Here is a 19,010-nt window from a genome sequence, read left to right on the forward strand (position 1 = left end):
GATCCACCCTGACATGGCAGGCTTCTCATTCATGAATTTGTCCAGTCTAGTCTCAGTCAAACCTCCGCATGTAGCGAGGGCTCTGCCTCCTCGGGGTCATTCCGAAATCACACTCTCCAAGTGCCCAGAGGCGCTTTCTTCTGGCAAAATTATTGTTATTATTTTTCTGAGCGTGATGTGGCATCTGGAAACGGGCTGTCCTGGTGGTCTGTTGCTGCGATGGGGCTGAGCTGGCGCTAGATGGTGCTGCGTCCCGGAAAAAGGCCCGGACGGAACGGGACTGCAGAGCCCCACGAGCCAAGGCCAGGGGAGGCCGCGCCAAGGAGGAGAAGGAGGCGGAGGCGGAGGCTCCTTCCAGCAAAGTGCAAGTTTGACGCAAAGCAGCGCCGCCCCGGCCAGAGCCAGACACGTGCTGCGGGCCGAGGGAGGCGAGGAGCCGCCGCGGCAGGAGCAGCTGCTACCGGAGTTTGGCGCGGGCTGGAGCAGGCTGCCCTGGAACACCTTGCTCCGCCAGGGTACCCCGCGCGCACTCCGGGGTAAAGCCAGGGTAGACTCCCCACCTCTCGGCCCTCCTCTTCCCCGGAGAGCTGCGCTGGAGATCCCCGAGGGCCGGGAGGGAGGAGACGCCGACGCCGCCTAGCAGAGCCCAGAGGGCGGCCCCCGAGGGAGTCAGCAAGTTTCGCCCGAGGGAGCCTCTGCGCGTTTTTGGCCGGAGCGCCCGGGAAGCGCGCCTTGCCGCTGCTTCGGCCTCTTGGGAGTGGTCCTTCCATGCCGGAGCACGGCGGGGCCCCCAGCGAGGGAGGACCCCGCTGACCGCGGGGCTGGCGCGGTGACTGACTTGGGGGCGGGGGGCTTAGAGGCTCCTCCCTTCCCCCCGTCCACGCCGGAGGAGCAGGCGGGCGGCGATGCTGGCGCCGGCGACGCGCGCCTTGCCTGCTGGCTGCGGAACTTGCGCCTGAGCGCGCAAAGGGCGCGCTGCTGCCCCAGTGGGCGAAGAAGATGGAGTTGCGGGTCTGCTGCGGGGTCCTCTACTGGCTGCTGTTGCCGCTCTCCCTCCTGGCGGGTAAGTAGTGGATCTGGGGTGGGAGACACACCCGCCCCCCCTCATTTCTCCACCACTGCCTTCCTATTTCTCGCCCGCGCGTTTTCCAGGGATTCCCCCCGTTCCAGATGTTCAGAGAAGTGCTTCTTCCAGCGGCACAGCTGGGGTGGTGGAGTGTTAGGGTTACGCGCCGGGGGGGGGGGGAACACCGCTCTCGCTTTCTCCTCGCTGACTCAACCTTGGGGCTCCCCGTCGCGGTCACCTTGCGCTTTTGCTCGCCCGTTCCCACCACGCTGCGCTTCCGCGGAAGTCGCGCCCGCTAGCTGCCTTCATTACCTTTTTTACGAATCGGGGAATTCTGGGTTGGGAGGACCTGCCCATGTCCACGAGTGGGGTCAGTGGCTGAAATGAAGAATGAATAAAGCCCCGGGGTTTTTCTACTAGACCTCAGCGTGAGCAGCCTTTGAAAACCTGGTGCATGATGCATAAGGCAGAGGGTTGGAGTCAATGACCTTTAGGGCACCCTCGCCATGGCGCACAGTTTTTGCATGTGGTGGATACCGGCTGGCATATGGATTCTGTTCCTTTCTCCCTGCCCTCCTTCCTGGTTGAGGATCTGAGATTCTGAATGAAAGAGGCGAGGGAGAACTTCTTGGTAGAGTTGCAAAATTCCTCGCTCATGACTGAATAGCCCATCCTGTGTGGATCTGGCTGTGAGTCACTTGGGTGGGTTGCGGAGAAGGTGGCTGCTACTGGTGAGCCTTGCGGAAGGCACTGGCGGCAGCCCCACCTTGGTTCTCGCAAGGCACAGAAGGAGCGTCTCTTTTGCTTGTTCTGCCTCCGCTGTCGCAGGCAGCGAATGCTTCTGCTGGGAACTGCTGGAAGGCAGAGTGCTGTTGAACTCCTGCCCTGCTTGCAGGCTTCCCATTGGGGCATCTGGGTAGCCACTGAGAGAACAGGGTGCTGGTCTAGAGTTTCCCTAGAAGTCTCTTCCCACCCCCACATGCTGCTCTCTGGTGCTGACAGCACGTGCATAATTTGTCCTGCCAACAAGGGTTATTTTGTACCGACAAGTATAGGCTGAGAGTGCAGAGAGAGGTATAAATTGAAGGTTAGGACTGTGTTTCCTTTTTTTGCACTTCCTGCTTTTCCAGTATCCTAGAGTCCCTCTTCCTTTTGGACACAAAGGAAAGTAGGAAGTTGATATCAGACCTCCTGGTGGGAATTAATATTGTGGTGCTAACAGACTCTAGGTAGCAAATACATGGATGGGAAGATCCGTGAGCATTGTGTTTTGCACATTGAGGCATGATGCGGAGTCTGAGCTGGGGGTGATTGACCAGAAAAAGTGATGGTGGATTCACGATGGATAGTGCGATAAAAACATTAACTTAGTGTGTGGCAGCTGTGTGAAGAAAGGCAAATCCTCCTTGCGGGGAATTGAGAATAAAAACTGCCAGTATCATTGCACTGTTATACAAATCTACAGTGTGAAAGCAGTGGGAATACTATGTTCAGTATTGGTAGCTTCAGCTTGAAAAAGGATATTGCAGAACTGGGGAAAGTTCTGCATGTTGTGGGAAAGGTAGATAGAGGAAACTTTTTTATCCCTCCCATTTATGCAACTAGAATTCCTGTAAAGCTAGAATGGCTAGAATCCAGTGAAGCTGAATTCAGGAAGATTCAGGGCAGACAGAAGGGAAGTACTTCACACAGCGTGCAGTTAAACTGTGGAACTCACTTCCACAAGGTGGGGTGATGGGTCCCAATTTAGACAGCTTTAGAAAGGGTTTAGATCAACTCGTTGAGGATACGGCTACCTATGGCTACTAGTCATGATAAATGTATATGGCTTGTATGTATCCATGTTAGTTCTACACGAGGTAGACACACTGAATGATGCTCATGGCTAACTTTGGTCTGTTCATTTCAATGGGTCTACTCTGTGTTGAACTAACATTAGATGCAGCCCACTGTCTCCAGGATCAGGGGCAGTTTGCCTCTGAGTACCAGGTGCTGGTGATCAGAGGCAGGATACGAGGGCTGTTGTGCTCGTCTCCTGCTTGTGGGTTTCCTAGAGGCTTCTGGTTCTCCACTCTGGGAAAAGGGATGCAGGGAGGCCTTTGGTCTGATCCTGCAGGGCTCTTCTGATGTTTATTTTCATATGCTTATATCCCTCCCTCTCAGTGGGAGCCCAGGGCAACAAACAATGCATTCCAAGTCTCTAATAAAGCCCATTAAAATTCCCATAAAACACAAAGCCACATCTTCTTCACAAATGTTGTTAATACCCCCAAAACAAACTTAAGGAAGCAGATTTCAGCACTGCCTTTCCTAGTATGGAGGGTTAGAGCAAACAAACTTCTAAAGCATGAAGTACTTTGCTATTTATTGAGGGCTGAAATCGGGAAAAGCTATTGAAATTATTTTGCTGTTGAGCCTAGCAAGAGTAAGTGAGATCTCTGTACAAGCAGAGACTTTTATTAAAATAGTCATCATCATCCAGGAACCAACTGACTTAAGTCTCTGATGCTGACACTCCAACTTTATTTTATTTTAATAATTGTTCCTCTGTGTATTTGGCACCTACAAAAATGCCCAGGCTGGCTTCTAGGAATTTGAAGTATTTTTCCAGGCTTCCTTACAGGGCACTGTCAGAGAGGTGGGGCTCATTTTGCATTACCAAGGGATGACGAGGCACTGCATCAAAACTGTGGAACCTTTTAAAACTAAAGTATTAGAAACAATTATAGAGAAACTGAGAACTTCTAGGGGTCAAAGAAGGAAGCACAAATGTCATTCTGTTTGGTATTATTTTATTGTTTATAACCAATGCCCCCCCTACCTATAAATGGCTGTCAGTAATAAAATAGGAATGTGTGCAGAGCTTCACAGACTATTTAGATGGAAATGCAGCTCATCTCCCTGGAGAATAAAGGATATCATTGTTAAATGTGTGTTCTTATTTTTATAGACTTGTTACCATTTATATTAAGCCCAAAGCCTGGAACATATTGATGATGTACCTTTGCTTCAATATTTCACGCTTGTTTTCTGTGGTGATTTTGCATTTTAATAAAATAGATAAAAATATTTTTAAAATTACATTAAAGTTCTGCATCACAGCCACAATAACTTGCCCAATATCTCACCCCTCCCTTCTAATCTTCCATTAGCTATCTACCTTCACTGGTTGATTTCCTTCTCTTTTCCCTCCCTCTGTTCTGCCCCACTCACTTGCCTAAATCTAGATTGCATGCTTAGCGGGGCAGGGCGGGGTATGGGTGTGTGAACCCATCTTTTGTTGTGTTACACTGTAAAATGTAGTATATACCAGTAGCACTATATCAAGAATAATAATTTTCCCCCATTGCAAAACAGGGGCGGGGAAGGAGAATCCTTGCAATTTAAAGCACTACTATCTGTACAAAATTGTCTGTGACTCTCCTTTGCGGAATTCCGTTTTGCCAGGCTGTTTCAAATGGAAGCTCCAATCTCGCTAGCAGCAAAACTGCAGCTGTATTGTGTGAGTAGCTGCAATTAAGTAAAATACATGGGGTGGCTTCTTAGACATGGGCATTTGGAGAAATGGCACCTCATGGTGTTCCATGGAGATTACTGATGATTATTATTATTTTCAGATGATATGTTCTGGGTTTGTTGTCTTTTCTCAACACCTGTTCCTTCGGGAATAATGACTACCTTTGTTCTTGTTTTAAAGTGCGTTGAACTGAAGTAAAGAGAGGTTTCCTTTGGTGACCCCGCAGCTCCTTGTTGAAACAAGACAGTTCAGGGTTTCAAAGGCTTCCTCTTGCTCTGGATTATTCTGAATGAATAATCTGCAGCCTTGCAACGCAACCCGTGAATCTATCTCGTAGTTTTCCCAGCCATTCCTGTTGCGTCAGCTGGCTGTCAAAAGTGTCTTCACGAAGAGACCTGGCCCTTCCCCATTTTCCTTCCCGCCCCCAGAAAGGCCTGTGTTTTGAAAGTCCATGTACGGAGACAGCTGGCCAGTTTTGCACAAATATTTAATGAACAAGCAAAGCCCTGGCCATCCCCAGTCTGTTGCAAAGGTAAAGTCTGGAATGGCCGTTAGTTATACACCCAGTGGCTAGGGAAAAAGAGAGGCTGGTGTTGTGAAGAGGGATGAAGGAAGGGTCTGTGTCCCTCCAGAATTGTCCTGCCAACAAAGTAGCCTTGCAGTGGATGGAGAAAATTGAGCAGCTGTTGGATGTTCTCAGCATGGATTGCTAGTGGGTTCGCTAATGTTCCCTAGGAGTACAATTCTGATTTGCTCTGGATTTTTTTGAGTAATCCATTCATTCTGGCTACAAGAAGCGTTCTTCTGCTGTGTATGTTGGGAATTGGTTATGTGTGAACTCAATACAGAGGGTAATATTTAGTGCTGGTCAGAGTAAACCCTCACCCATTGAAACTAAGGGACATGGCTGGTGTGCATTCACTCTGAATAAAGCTTAGTTGGATTCTAATAGTAGAAGAGCCTGCTGAATCAGGCCACTGGCTCATTGAGTCCAGCATCCTGTTCTCACAGTGGTCACCCAGATGCCTGTGGGAAACCCACAATGCAGACAGAAGAGCTCTCTCCCCTCCTGTAGTTTCCAGCAACTATTGTTCAGATGCATGACTGCCTCTGACCATGGAGGCAAAGCAGAGTGTTGGCTAGTAGCTATCCGTAGCCTTTTCCTCCATAAATTTGTCCAGTCCTCTTTTAAAGCCATCTAAGTGGGTGTCTCTCTCTCTCTCTCTTGTGGGAGTGAGTTCCATAGTTTAAATATCTACTACATGAAGATGTACATTCTTTTGTTTGTCTTGAATCTTCCAACATTTATTGGATGTACATGACATCTATTGTTATGAGAGAGGGAGAAAAACTTTCCCCATGCCGTGCATGATTTCACAAACCTTTGCTACTATCTGAGTTTTATTATTTTTACAATGCACCTTTTTTGGGTGCTCTAGAATCCAGCTTGGCTGCTGGCAGGTTTTGTTCATGGCTGTGTTTTGAGAAGAGGGTGCTTTGTTTGCACCCTGTTTGGAAAATGGGCATTACATGACTGCAGCCTTTACACACCCTCTAGAATGTTTTGGACTGCAATTCCCTTGAGCCCCAGCTGACATGGCCATATTATGCTGGAACTGATACTGGCTGGGGCTGATGGGAGTTGTAGTCCAAATCATCTGAAAGGCACCAGGTTGGCAAAGGCTGCTGTGCTGCTTTCCCAGTTCAAAGCGAGCTAATTCTGTGTGATGAATGTGTCACTGAGCCCTTTCCTTGCTTGTAGGCAGGACTCCAGAAACCAACTGGCAGATACACCATAAGGCCTAGGACAGAGATGGTCAGCTTTTGTAGCATCAGAGACTGCTCTATTCACCAGATTGTGGTCTGCGTGCTGGGAGTGGTCAAGCTCCCTAGTGAAGTTTGCAATATCTCACAGTCAGGGAGCCTGTGTGGTGAGGAATGGCACTGCATGCAATTAGGCACATTTAAGAAACCAAATTCAAACCCAGCATAACATGCTGACTCCTAAAATCTTTGTTTCTTGCAGCTGTGGGCACTAAGGGCAGATGAAACAGTTTCCTGGACCACCCCACATCTAGGATATAAAAGGGGTTAATACCCGTTTCTCTCCCCACTCTCGTTCTGTCACCTTGCACTACTGGAAAACGGCAGCCTTTGAATTTCACCGAGACTAAAGCACTGCCTTGGGACCAGCAGGGATTGTGGGGGAGATACCTGATGATGGTTTAAAGAGGAGACTGGTGATCATCAGAGGTCCTGGGACAGCTAAAGCGCAAAATCACTCACCTCAGCAACCCTTTCTCTGTGATCAGTTGCATCTGATTATAATGAAGGCAGGGGCCCCCCAAGCAGCCAGACTTCCTTGCCCGCTCCCCCCAGGAAGACAGTGGGGGCTATGAGCACCTTTCTTTTTCATGTGGCAGCAAGAGAGGTGGGTGCGACTCTGCCAACTAGCCTGGCACTCTGGAGACAGAGCGGGGACGTTTGCAGGCCAGCTGTTTGCATGTGCCGTTTTCTGTGATCATGACAAGGAGCTGCGATGGATAAGGCACCCTGTCCTGTTTCATTCCTGACCCCCATTGCTGCCAGCCTGCCCTCCACCTCCCATTTTCTCCGAGGCGGCTGCACAAACTGACTGAGCAGTTCTGATGCAGTTTCATTTGCGGCAACAGCAAACCGCTTCAGGAGTGGAGAGGGGAGAGATTTTGCAAGCCGCAGAAGAAGCAGAGGGACTTTCTGTGTGGTTTGCGCTGCCTGACCCCAAGACTAATTCCTTTACTAGTTCCCCCTCCCCCACATTTCTTAAATAGGCAATGAGTTCTATTCCGACATGTGCACGTCTCTGTCTGCCTCTTCCTCTCTCTCTTTCTCTCTCTGTGTGTATGTCTTTCTCCCAGCGGTGACTCACAGAGCCTACAGGATGTGAGAAGTTTAATTATAACTGTGCCTGCAAACGCTGCTTAAGTTTGCCTGCTATAGGCCCTCCATTTCTGGGCACTGCTCTCTCAAAGAAAATGCTATCGGGAATAGGGACTGAGCTGACGTCAAAAGCTAGTTCCAAGATCTGGGTTCAAATCCCACATAATGTCTCCTGGGGTTTGTGTAAAAGAACGGTAGTAGAAGCGCTGCCAGTTTTTGGACTCCTGCTCAACGGATTACCGGTAGCTCCCAGTGAGGTTATAAAGAAGCATCAACATTCCTGCAGTTTTACGCTTGGGTGTTAAAAGATGCAGATGCTTATTTGTCCTGCCGTTATGTTAACCGAGTGCTCAGCATTTTAGTCTTTGCCATCCAGATCTGCAGAGACTTGCTATTCTGTTAACACTGGTAAAGAGCAGATGGAAACAGAGAAGGGTGGAGAACCAGGAACACATCACTGGAAGGTAGAGGAAGGTTCTAAATAGCCTTGTTGTAGTCAAAGGCATTCAGATTGGGTAATATTTATGATGAAACACTTGCAGTTCTTATTAATACGTATCCAAATATCCCAGAGATACCTGCTGCTTAAAACTCACAAACCAGATTTTCTACCACTGGGATGACACTTAATGGTCTATACATTCAATTCATATCTTGCCTCTCTTATAGGAAGCTATAATTTTATAAGCACAACGACCCTGTGAGACAAGGTAGTCTTTTAGGCAGTGTCCAGCCCAGTGTCCCTCAGTGAACTTTATGATTGTGGGGATTTGAAACAGGGTCTCTCAGGTCTTAGTCAGATACTGGAAGTACTGCACCATGTTGGCTCCTAAGAAATTTGTGGCCCGCCATCCATTTTGTATCTGAGAAACAAGGTTAGGACTGGAGCTTAGGGGTACCAGGAGTGAGTAGAAAATACATGCCACCCTCCCTTTCTTACAGCCTTGCAAATGTCTCCAGAAGCATGTTGCAAGCTTGCTTTTAAACACACACACACATGGTTGGGTTAGACTAGTGGTTCCCAAACTCCCTCTGCCCCTGTGGACCACTTACTGATTTTTCTGCCTCGTAGCCATTGTAATGTGCCATGCTAGAAGATGTATGGTTTTTAATTATATTTTTATGCATTTCTAATTTCTTATATCCAGTGTTTTCTCGTATCACAATTAGTATTCCATAAAATACCATATAAGGACAAGAAGAAGAAATAAAAGTACAGTTAAAAATCAATATACTGAATGTGATGGATGTGCTACTTCCTGTCTTCAAGCACAAATCCACAGATACCCTGAGTACTATCTGAATGAAGCTCATGGACCTCTGGTGGGCCATAGGCCACAGTTGGGGAACTCCTGGGTTAAACAGTTGTGTCATACAGAAAGTAATAATTAAAAAAGCACTTTTGTTCCAAATAACAAAGGTTTCCCAGTCTGAGGATTTCCCCTAGACAAACAAACATTTGTCGCAGGAAACCAAACATGTAGCGATTGATGAATCCAGTCATACGTTCATGAGCTGTTTTTGCAAGGGTGGGGGGCGTATTTGCAGCTGAAAAATGGAATATAAATACAGTGGTACCTCCGGTTGCGGACGGGATCCGTTCTGGAGGTCCGGTCGGATCCCAAGGTTTCCGCAACCTGAGGACCACTTGTGCGCATGTGCGCACGGCGAAACCCGGTCAAATACTTGCGGGTTTGCCGCTTTCGCATCCTGAAGTTTACGTAACTGGAGGTGCTACTGTACAGTAATTTTAGAGGAAAATATAAGGAGAGGTGCTGGAGCTTGAACTGGCTTGGGCCCACCCCCACCTCCCCTAATTCTTGCCAGCTCCTAACCAGGCAGCCTCACTGCCTAACCCCAGATGTTTGGAGGCTGCCTTTGATGACTCAGCAAAAAAGAGGGAACACTCTGTGCATGCTCGAAGTGGTTGTCTTGTTATTACTTTCCCTCCAAGTGGTATTCTGCGATTTAGGTCTGGCAGGTCCTGGTTTGGGTTAGCCTTCTGATCCTGATCCTTTGCATTCTTAGCTATTCAGAAAAGTGTGTGCGCGCCTAAGAGAGTGGGAGAGACTTGTGTGTCTCTGTTTGCTGTAGGCCTCTCCTCCACCCTCCCTCTCACTATCTCTCTCTTGCAACATGTCTAGCCTGCTCAGCTGGTGTTCTTGGTTTCATTTTGCTGGGTTCCTTTCTCCTTCCCCACCCCCCAATGCCCCTCCTCCTGCCACCTGATCAGCTGCTGCAGTTGTTATTTTGAAGGTCTGCAACTGAGACCTCTCTGAGAGCCAGGAAGCCATACCCGGTAAACTTTGTGTGTTTCCTTGAGAGGGAGGCAAACCTGCGGTTACTCAGTGCAGGTGTACTCTGCACAAGCTCAGAGGCCCTTAATTATTACCCAGCTTATCAAACAATTTTGTTTTGTAAAAAACGATTTTAATAGTTTTCAATATTGATTTTGCAATACTGCAAATATTTTTGGGAAATGCTCTTGTATTTTCTCTGTTGTCCCTCTCTTGGTGACCTCCAGAAGTTTTGTACTCCAGCTCCCATCAGCCTCAACTAGATGGCCAGCAGTTGCGGATGATGGGCATTGAAGTCCAAAACAGGCAGAAAGCACCAGTTTGGAAAAAGCGAATGTCTGCAGTATTATATTGTTCATTGTGAAAACATGCAGTTTGACAAAGAAAAAAACAGCCCTGCTGTGTTTGAAGGAAAGGCCGTCTGTGCTGTTTTCCTTTTTTCATTATATTTGGGGATATACATGTGAAACATTCCATAGAAGAGTTAACGCAGCAAAGTTAAAATGTCTCTGAATATAAGCAAAGTTAAGACTCATCAGCATTTTTGAAGATCCTGGTTTAAAATCTGCGTTGCCATTGATTCTGCTGGCGTGTTGCTGTCTTCAGTTGCCCTGGATCTTATTGTCTGGGGGTCCGGGAGACACACAGCTATTTAATTAGAAAGGCAAGCTCTCTGCTCAGCTTTGAATGCTAACCAGAAAGAACATGATATCTTGGGAAGTTTCTTTTTCCCATCAGATCTGGTGCAAAGAGGAGGCAGCTGAAGTGTCTCTGTGGCCCTCCCTCAGATCCTTGTAAAGGAAGCGGCCAGATTTTTCTCTCTTCTCAGCCTCTCAAAAAATCAGGGGATGGGCTGCAATCTTAACCTGGTAGTGAGTCCCATTGAACTCTGCAGGTTGCACTCCCAAAGTTTCCATTATTTCTCTCTTAAAGCTTGCATGAGAGACAGAAACGATGGGGCGTGTGTGTTTGTGTATATGTGTCTGGTGACACAGTAACTTTTTCCGCATGCTCGGAGGCTGATCCCTGGGATTAAAGAGAGGTAGCATTGCTCAGTATGCGGATCAAATGCAGCTCAGGGTGAATGGCAAAGCTAGCTGTGCACAGCAGGGGTGAGGAACCTCAGATTGGGGAGCTGAATATGACCTCCCCACCTCTCTATCTCACCCTTGAGAGTCTCTCCAGGGGGACACACCTCTTCACTAGTCTCCCACTTCCCTGGGCATCCTCAAGCATTTTTGCCTGACTTGAATATGCCCTTGATAGGAGGTTGGAGAGTCGTGTGTAGAAACCAGCCTACTGCACTAAGGTGAAATGAACATCCGTTGCTCCACCCATTATTGCCACTGGCCCCACGCACCGCTGGCATGTGGCTTCTGGAAGGTTGCCCAGAATCGAATATGGCCTTCTAACTGGGAAAAAAATGTCACTCCTGGTGTGCATTGTGCTCTGAGATTAAAGGATTTGCCTACCTGTTTGTTCTTTGTTTGTCCTCTGCTACTTTGTGTCCTATTTAACTTTTGTTCCGGGCTGAGGAATCTGAGTTCGTTGTGACACAGCCTGCTTATCTCCTCAGTTGCAACTCCTCCCATCCTCTTTTCATCCCAAAGGACTACAAAGGACGTAGGAGGAAGACTGCATCTAACCCAGCATCCTGTTCTGACAGGGGCGAAGCAGAGGCCCTGATAGGAAAGCTGAAAACAGGATGGCATGTGAAGTTTGCATAGTACAGTCATACCTTGGAAGTTGAACGGAATCTGTTCTGGAAGTCCGTTTGACTTCCAAAGCATTTGGAAACCAAAGCACAGCTTCTGAATGGCTGCAGGAAGCTCATGCAGCCAATTAGAAGCCATGGAAGCCCTGTCAGACGTTCGGCTTCCAAAAATAGTTCGCAAACCGGAACACACACTCCTGGGTTTGCGGCGTTCAGGAGCCAAAATGTTCGGGAACTTAGCTGTTCAAAACCAAGGTACAACTGTACACTAAAAACAACCTTTTTAAAGATTGGGGTGCCTTTTTCACTCACAGAAAAGGTTTTATATCTGTTAATCCAGGGGTGAGGGGTCCTTCTGGAGGCCACGTGCCCTGTGATGGGTGGGGCCAGTGGCAAATGTGGGCGGAGCAACAAATGCAATCTCCCCCCACACACTTGCAGAGTTGGCTAGTTTCACCAGCCTTTATCCAGAGGCATTATCAGAGTTCAAGGACACATTCCAGCAAAACACACTTGAGGGCGGTGCGAAGCAGGGTCAGGGAGGGGGTTTGACCCAGGGAGAGCAATGAGGGCCAGAGAGAGAGGGTCTGGAGGGCCACATTCGGCTCTCAGACCCACAGTTCCCCGCTCTTAAGTTAATCTAACCAATGAATCAGTTGAAGTCCTAGTTGGTGAACTGGTGGCTGCTGCTGTTTGGGGGCTTCTAACATAGCAGCTTGGCTGTCACTTGACCATTCCATTGATTTCTTCCAGCTTTCCTGTAACAGGCCTTGTTTTCAGCCAGCCCTCTTCAGAGTCTGGTGGTGGCCCTCATCTCTGCTCTTGGTTGTTCTAGGGTCTCTTGTCCTCCACTGCCCCAAACCACACTCATGAGACCATTAGTGGATGCCTGCATCTCAAAATTGGATTAATTTTCCATAAAAACAGGATGCATTGGGTGAAATGGCCCTTGTGATTATTATTTTTTTCCAGTAAGGGGAAATCTAGACACTAGTTGTTGTTGTTTACTAGAAATATCACTGTCTTGGCAGGGGGATACATTTTTTTAATGCTGTTCCTCCAGGAGGCGAGAGCACTCTGTCCTTCTTTTAATTAGCACCAAATTGGTTTTTCATCTGGATAGAAAAAGCGAGTTGTAGCTGCCATATGGATTTATTGACCGAGGAGAGCAGCAGTTGCTGTAGTGGCCAGTTTTGCACAACCTGGTGCCCTCCAGATTGTCTGCAACTTCCATCTAGCGAAGGGGGGGGGCAGAAGGATAGTGACAAGCTGGAATGTCTGCAGAGGTGGGTGACCACAATGATCAAAGGTCTGGAAACCAAGACTTACAAGGAATCGTTGAGGGAGCTGGGTATGTTTAGCATGGAGAAGAGAAGGCTGAGAGGTGATATGATAGCCATCTTCAAATACCTGAAGGGCTGTCAAATGGAAAATGGAGCAAACTTGTATTTTGCTACTCCAGAGGGTAGAACTCAAATTAATGGATTCAAATTACTAAATAAATATTTGGAAGAACTTTCTGCTAGCAAGAGCTGTTTAACAGCAGTTCAGACTACATCAGGGAGTGGTGGACTCTCCTTTATTGGAGATGTTTAAGCAGAGGTCAGATGGCCATCTGTCAGGGATTCTTTAGCAGGGGGTTGGACTAGATGACCCTTGGGGTACTTTCCAACTCTACAGTTCTATGACTCTGTGAGAAATTTAATTTCTCACACTTTCTGAAACAATACTCAAACTGAATCACAGCTATTCTTTGAAATGCCACAGTTTCCTGAATTTTGCAATGCAGTACTCTAGCCAAGTAATGTATATAAAAATGCATATATTCAGCTAAAATGTACAAATTAATGCATATATTATAGAAAATAGCATGTGGCACATTCTTGTAGTGAAAATTGCTGTGCAAAAATGTGTATTAGGAGAAATTCACACTAAAATGCTGGTGAATTTTCATGAGAACTTAAATATAATAATTGCAAACTGTTTTGGAGAACTGAATTTAAGACTGGACAATGAGAAACAGAGAGAACCAAAGCTGGCATATTTACCCATCCTTACTCCCATCAACAGCTGTGTTGGCTGTTGGCTGTGTTGGCTGGGAGTTGTAGTCCAAAATGACCTGAAGAAGAGCAGGTTGGGAAATGCTCTTGCATTTTCGCTGCTGTTCCAGACTCAGTGGTGTCTTCTTGGCTTGGGAGGAGGAGGAGACCTGTAATTTTAACCTCCATGGCAAAGCAGATGTTGTCTTGCCCACACCCCAAATAAGCAACAGAATTTGGGAAGGGCCTGTTCCTTGCAGGAATGAGAGAGATGCTAAACACTCATCCTTTCATTAACACTCATGTCATCAAGGTGTAAATTGCTCCCACAACACCCCAGGGATTGTTGTACTCCCTCATTTATACGTGGTCCCTTGTTGTGTATTAATTGCATAGGACACTAGGCCTTTATTAGGGGAGGTCCCAGCCCAGGGCTCAATGGCTAGAGCACGTAAATTTGGCTTGATACATGAAAGTGGCACCTAGTTCCAAGTCACCTGGATGAAGTTTTACTTGTCTGTTGTGCCATAAAAACTAGGTAAAGGTTCCAACTTCCTGCAAGTTTGGCAGGGATGTGATGTCCTTAGCATTCAGTTTAGATGCTTGGTATATTAATTTGTTGCAACACTCTTGTGGTGCCTTTGGAGACTTACTTTTAGTAGTTCTTTATTGCTGTGTTATTATATATATTGTGGTTTAAGCTTTCATAGGCTAGAGCCCACTTTGTCAAATGCAGGAAGCATGCCTTGCGGGAGGTTCTATCAGCAGTCAAATATATGCAACACATGCATATGCTCACGGGGCACTCAGTGTGATACCAGTGGGTAAGCATGGCCACAAAGCCACAACATGCAAGGTTTTCAGTCTGTGGCATTCCTATGCAAAGCTCAAATGTGTGTAAGACAAGGACAAGGACCGTTCTGAGCAGCTGGAATTGGCAATAATAGTGCACAACTTTTGGACGATGTCCGAGCCAGTTAATGGTGGACAGCTGTTTGGGCAGCTGGAAAAGGAAAGCAGCTGTTTTGTGTGAGCTGCCGCCAACTCCAACTCCAGCTCTCTCTCCTTGTGAAATACCCTTTTGCCCATTTATTGCCAATTGGTGCCCTGATTGGAGATTTTGTCTCTGGCTTGCTGCTCTGAATCTGTTGTGCCTGGTGGATTTCCTTGTCCTTATGGAAATGGTACAGTTTTGTATTTGTTCTATCTTACTATTTTCCAGCATTTTAAAAAATTGCCACAGATCATCCTTTTCTTCCCCCACCAGGATCCTGGTGGCTTTTCTAGCAGAGGAAATGTCCAGTTAAGCAAATCCTAGCTTTTATTGGCGCTTGGGTGAGATGTTGTACAATTTTCCTCTGTAGGACACCATTGTGTTCTGTGCTATCCTCATTACAAGAATTCTTCTTGAGTGCTCTTTATGTCTGCAGAATTTACTTGTACTTTAAAAAGTTATCATTGCACTTATATCCCACCTTTTCCCCCAAAGAAGCTCAAGGTGGCGTGCATGATATTTATCTTCCACATTTTATCCTCACAACAACCCTGTGAGGTAGGTTATGTTAAGAGACTGCCTAGTCCAAGGTCACCCAGGATTGTATGCAATGGTAAGCCTATTCTGAGTATCACTTAGTTGGCTATAACTTCCCATGAGCTTCATGGCTGAGTGGGGGATTTGAACCTTGGTCTCCCAGATCCTGGTCCAACACCCTGAACATTACACCACTCTGGCACTAGTGGCTTCAATGGAACATATAAAAACCCCTCACCCTTCTTTCAGTCCTCAAAAGCTTCACAGCATGGTTACTTGGGGATAATTCTGAGTCACCTGAGGTAACCAGGTTGAATATTTGAACTGAAAATCCAGGAAGGGAAACGGCAGCAGGGGCATCCCAAAGATGCTTCATTTTTGTGGCTTTTCATCTTTTTGAGGGTGACCTTGAAGCCTTGTCTTTGTCATGATGAATTGCCTGGAAACAAGGAGGAAGTTGGCAGCTGTCTTCTAAATCTCACTCAGGCTGCTGTGAGAGTCGTGCTGAGTTTGTGCCGACAAATTAAAACCCCACACCTTTTTCTGTCGCAAGCTGAGTTATGACTTTGCATGGTGACTCGTCAAGATGGCTTTCGTAAGTTTTTTCTTTGTTGCAAATCCACCCTGAGCAGGTCTGGACTCCTCTCTCTTGGATTTACTTTAGCAGGAGAAAAATGCATTACTTGGAGCACTTGGTGGCCAATGGATGAGGTAGAAGGAAAAGAATGGTTGCAGTGGCTCTTTTGAGAAATCCTCCATAGGTGTGGAACAGCTTATGAGCTTCTACCAACTCTCTTGAATCTACTGAAGTTGGCTCCTTCTTTTTAGACTTTACACAGTGTGTAAAGTGTTCTGTGAACTAATGTGATGGGAGATTAATTATCCCTAAGTAGCAGAAACACAGCTCTCTCTCAGCCTCTTGTTTCATCCTTTTCATTCCAGATGAACTGTTTATTGAGCATTCATCCTGATTTGTTAGCAAGGAGATTAGATAACGTTGGTTCTTTATGAGCATTCCTTCTGATTTATTCATGGGGAGGTTAGATGATGTTGCATCAAATGCAAGCATCACCGCACACTTCCCGGTGCATTTTCCCAATTGTTTTCCTTATTGTAAAAAGCTCAGTATTTTTGGAAAGAAGCAGGTTTGTTATGCAAAATCTCCCAATTAGAACTGGGCCACCTGAATTTGCTGGTCTGGGATTGTACCCCACCCCCAAATAGCACTTTTAGACCTTTCCCACTCATCCACCAGACCCAGAATATGGTAAGTCTCCATGTTGGCATCCATCTGTGACTTGGCAATCCTCTCGTAACCCAGACTGTTGCTTTTCATTTCTTTCTTTTAAAAAAAGATCCTTGTGGTGGATTCATGTCATCACTTTCCCCTCTGAATGCATTCTCATTGGGAACAGCTCAGGGGTTTGGCCTTGTTGGGCAGAAGATGTTGTGTGGTTAGGACTCCTCTGAAGCTAAGCCAGCCAAAAGCCTTGGGTGGCTCCCCCCCTCCCATTTTAAGAGGGCAGGGAGAAGCCAATGCCTGTCTCAAATATACTGAGAAGATGTTTTTGTGACCCAAGCCTGTGACGTAAGAAGGCACTGGGTAGAATTAAGGTCAAGAAAAGAAAACCAGGTCAACTCCTCGAATTAAGGTCAGCTAAGAAAAAAACAGTGCAATATGATGCTTGACCTGGGTTTAGCTTTTGGGCTTCACCATCCCACCTTTGAAAAATTAAAGCAGCTTCTCTATTCAAGCAGTTATTGCTTTAACCTTCAACTGGCTTCAAATATTCCAACATTTCTTTCCAAACCTCTGCTCACAAGTCCCCCCCTCCCCCAATTGTGGCTTTGTGGTTTTTTTGCTTTTTTGCTTTCCTTTTCATCGCTTTCACAAAAGAGGAGTCTCTTCGTGAGATAGCACATTTGGACCTTTCTCTGTACTGTACTTTCTTCGCATGCCGACTCTCAAAACACTGCTGCCTTTGTAATGATAGCAAAAAAATTGCTCCTTCTTTCCCCTCCTCCTGTCCTTGATCTAGATCTGGTTGATATGCTGAGGTGGTGATATTAAAAACCCTATTGTCTTCACTGTGGTAGGTCATGAACCGACTTGAAGAGGATAACAGAAGTTGTGCTGTCATTCCCACCTCGACTCCCAGCAGTTATTCTTCTTTATTTCTTGATTGCCCTCCCCATTCCCTCCTGATAAAGTGGGGAGAGGTGGTGTGTAGGGTTTAAAACTGCAGCCCCCTGTGCTGGGATGCTTCATTCTTCAGCCTAGGCCCGAAGCCAGAATTAGCTTTGTTCGCCAAAGCTCCCAAAATGGCTGCCTTGCTTCCTCCGTCTTGAGGCTGGGCATGCTGGGCCCTGAGCCACCGGCATCGGAGCACCTTCTTGTGTCACGCTAGATGGAGAGAGAGCTTCCGTTCCCCTTGTGCCAGCTGGGGCCTGGCATCTCCTGGATGATGGATGATGTTTACCAAGTGGGAGATGTTTGCAAAAGCCTTGCCCAAAGACTGGTGGTCTGGCTGTGATGGCAGAATAGCAAAGAGTGGTTTACTTTTGCTAGATTTAAGGGGCATTGTTTGGCAAGTTGTTTCTTAAGGAGCTGGGGAGCAGCATAGCTCAGCGAGATGGCATAAATTCAAAGGTGGCACCAGTGTGCCTGTTTGTGTGTGTATACAGGGCAAGTTTCACCACTTCCACCCCATAGACCTGTACTGTAGTTCCCTCCTCCTTTGCTTTTACCCTTGTGTTTACTTGAAGGAAAGACACATTTAACCTAACAAATTATAACTAATTCATAAACTTATAGTGGAAGTAAGTCTGCAGTCTTAAGCCTGCTTGCTTGAAAGTGAGTGCTGTTAAAATCAGCAGCACTAATTTCACCAGGAAAGTAAATAGTACAAGACTGCTTCATCATCCCTTCCCCCTCCCCACCCCAGTGCCCAGTGCTAGAAACTGAGATATGAAAACTAGGAGCTAAATGGCACATTAAACCTAGGTTATGGGCACGACAATGGAAGGTCTAGGCACACTTTTTAATAACAAGAATGCAAAGCTGAAAATGAATGCACTGCAGCTAAAATATTATGTTCATTTTCACAGGGTCTAGTCCTTCCTCTGCCCACCGTTCTAATATTCTTAAGATGGTCTCTTCTCCAGTCTTCAGATTAGCTGGAAGTGGGGAGTCAGAAAAAGGTCCTCATTTCCTTCACCTCTGCAGTTTTAATCTGAAATCTTTGGTGCAGTACTGCGCTCACAGCTCAGAAACTGCTTGCGCTAATGAAATTCCCTGCACCTAGAACAATGGGAGTTTCGAACACTGCTGGAGCCACCACGGCATAAAATAGCTGCTTAATTCACTTCCACAAGATAGTCCTGTTTTTAAAATTAAATAAAAATGTTTGACTGAGCATGGAAGGTAAATGGGAAAGAGTTCCCCAGATTTGTCACACTGGGTTGGCACTCTGGTTTTCCATTTTCTCAACTAATCTCAGCTATGAGGATGGGTAATTTATTTATTGTCAACAAGGCACCCCTCTTAGCCCATTGGCTAAACTTCTGTGATGTCACAGGTCATTTGCAAGGGCTGGTTCTGACTTGGAAGAAGGCTCAGAGGTAAGCTAGCTGAATGAAAGTTGAGTTTCCACTTCCAAGTGCTATCTTTCTTCTTCTTCTTTAAATTTTTATTGAAGCTTTAAAATATAGTACAGTGGTACCTCGGGTTAAGTACTTAATTCGTTCCGGAGGTCTGTTCTTAACCTGAAACTGTTCTTAACATGAAGCACCACTTTAGCTAATGGGGCCACCCGCTGCTGCCGTGCCACCGGAGCACAATTTCTGTTCTCATCCTGAAGCAAAGTTCTTAACCCGAGATACTATTTCTTGGTTAGTGGAGTCTGTAACCTGAAGCATATGTAACCC

The 19,010-nt window shown here is 46.6% G+C and overlaps 1 protein-coding gene across 9 annotated transcripts in view; it reads left to right on the forward strand.

Moving 5' to 3' along the window:
* Positions 1-311: 311 nt before the first annotated feature.
* Positions 312-19,010, forward strand: part of PIEZO1 (piezo type mechanosensitive ion channel component 1 (Er blood group)) — a 110,865-nt gene continuing 92,166 nt past the window's right edge. For 8 of the 9 annotated variants that reach the window (XM_083626183.1, XM_083626186.1, XM_083626187.1 and 5 more), the window contains exon 1: positions 344-1,063. In XM_083626183.1, coding sequence (XP_083482309.1) covers positions 1,000-1,063 — 64 coding nt within the window. In that variant the 5' untranslated portion in view covers positions 344-999. Of the gene's footprint in view, positions 1,064-19,010 lie in introns of all 9 variants that reach the window. The other variant, XM_083626184.1, reaches the window with a different exon arrangement.

This window comes from Podarcis filfolensis, assembly GCF_964270895.1.
Source record: "Podarcis filfolensis genome assembly, chromosome: 8".
NCBI classification, from domain to species: Eukaryota; Metazoa; Chordata; class Lepidosauria; order Squamata; family Lacertidae; genus Podarcis; species Podarcis filfolensis.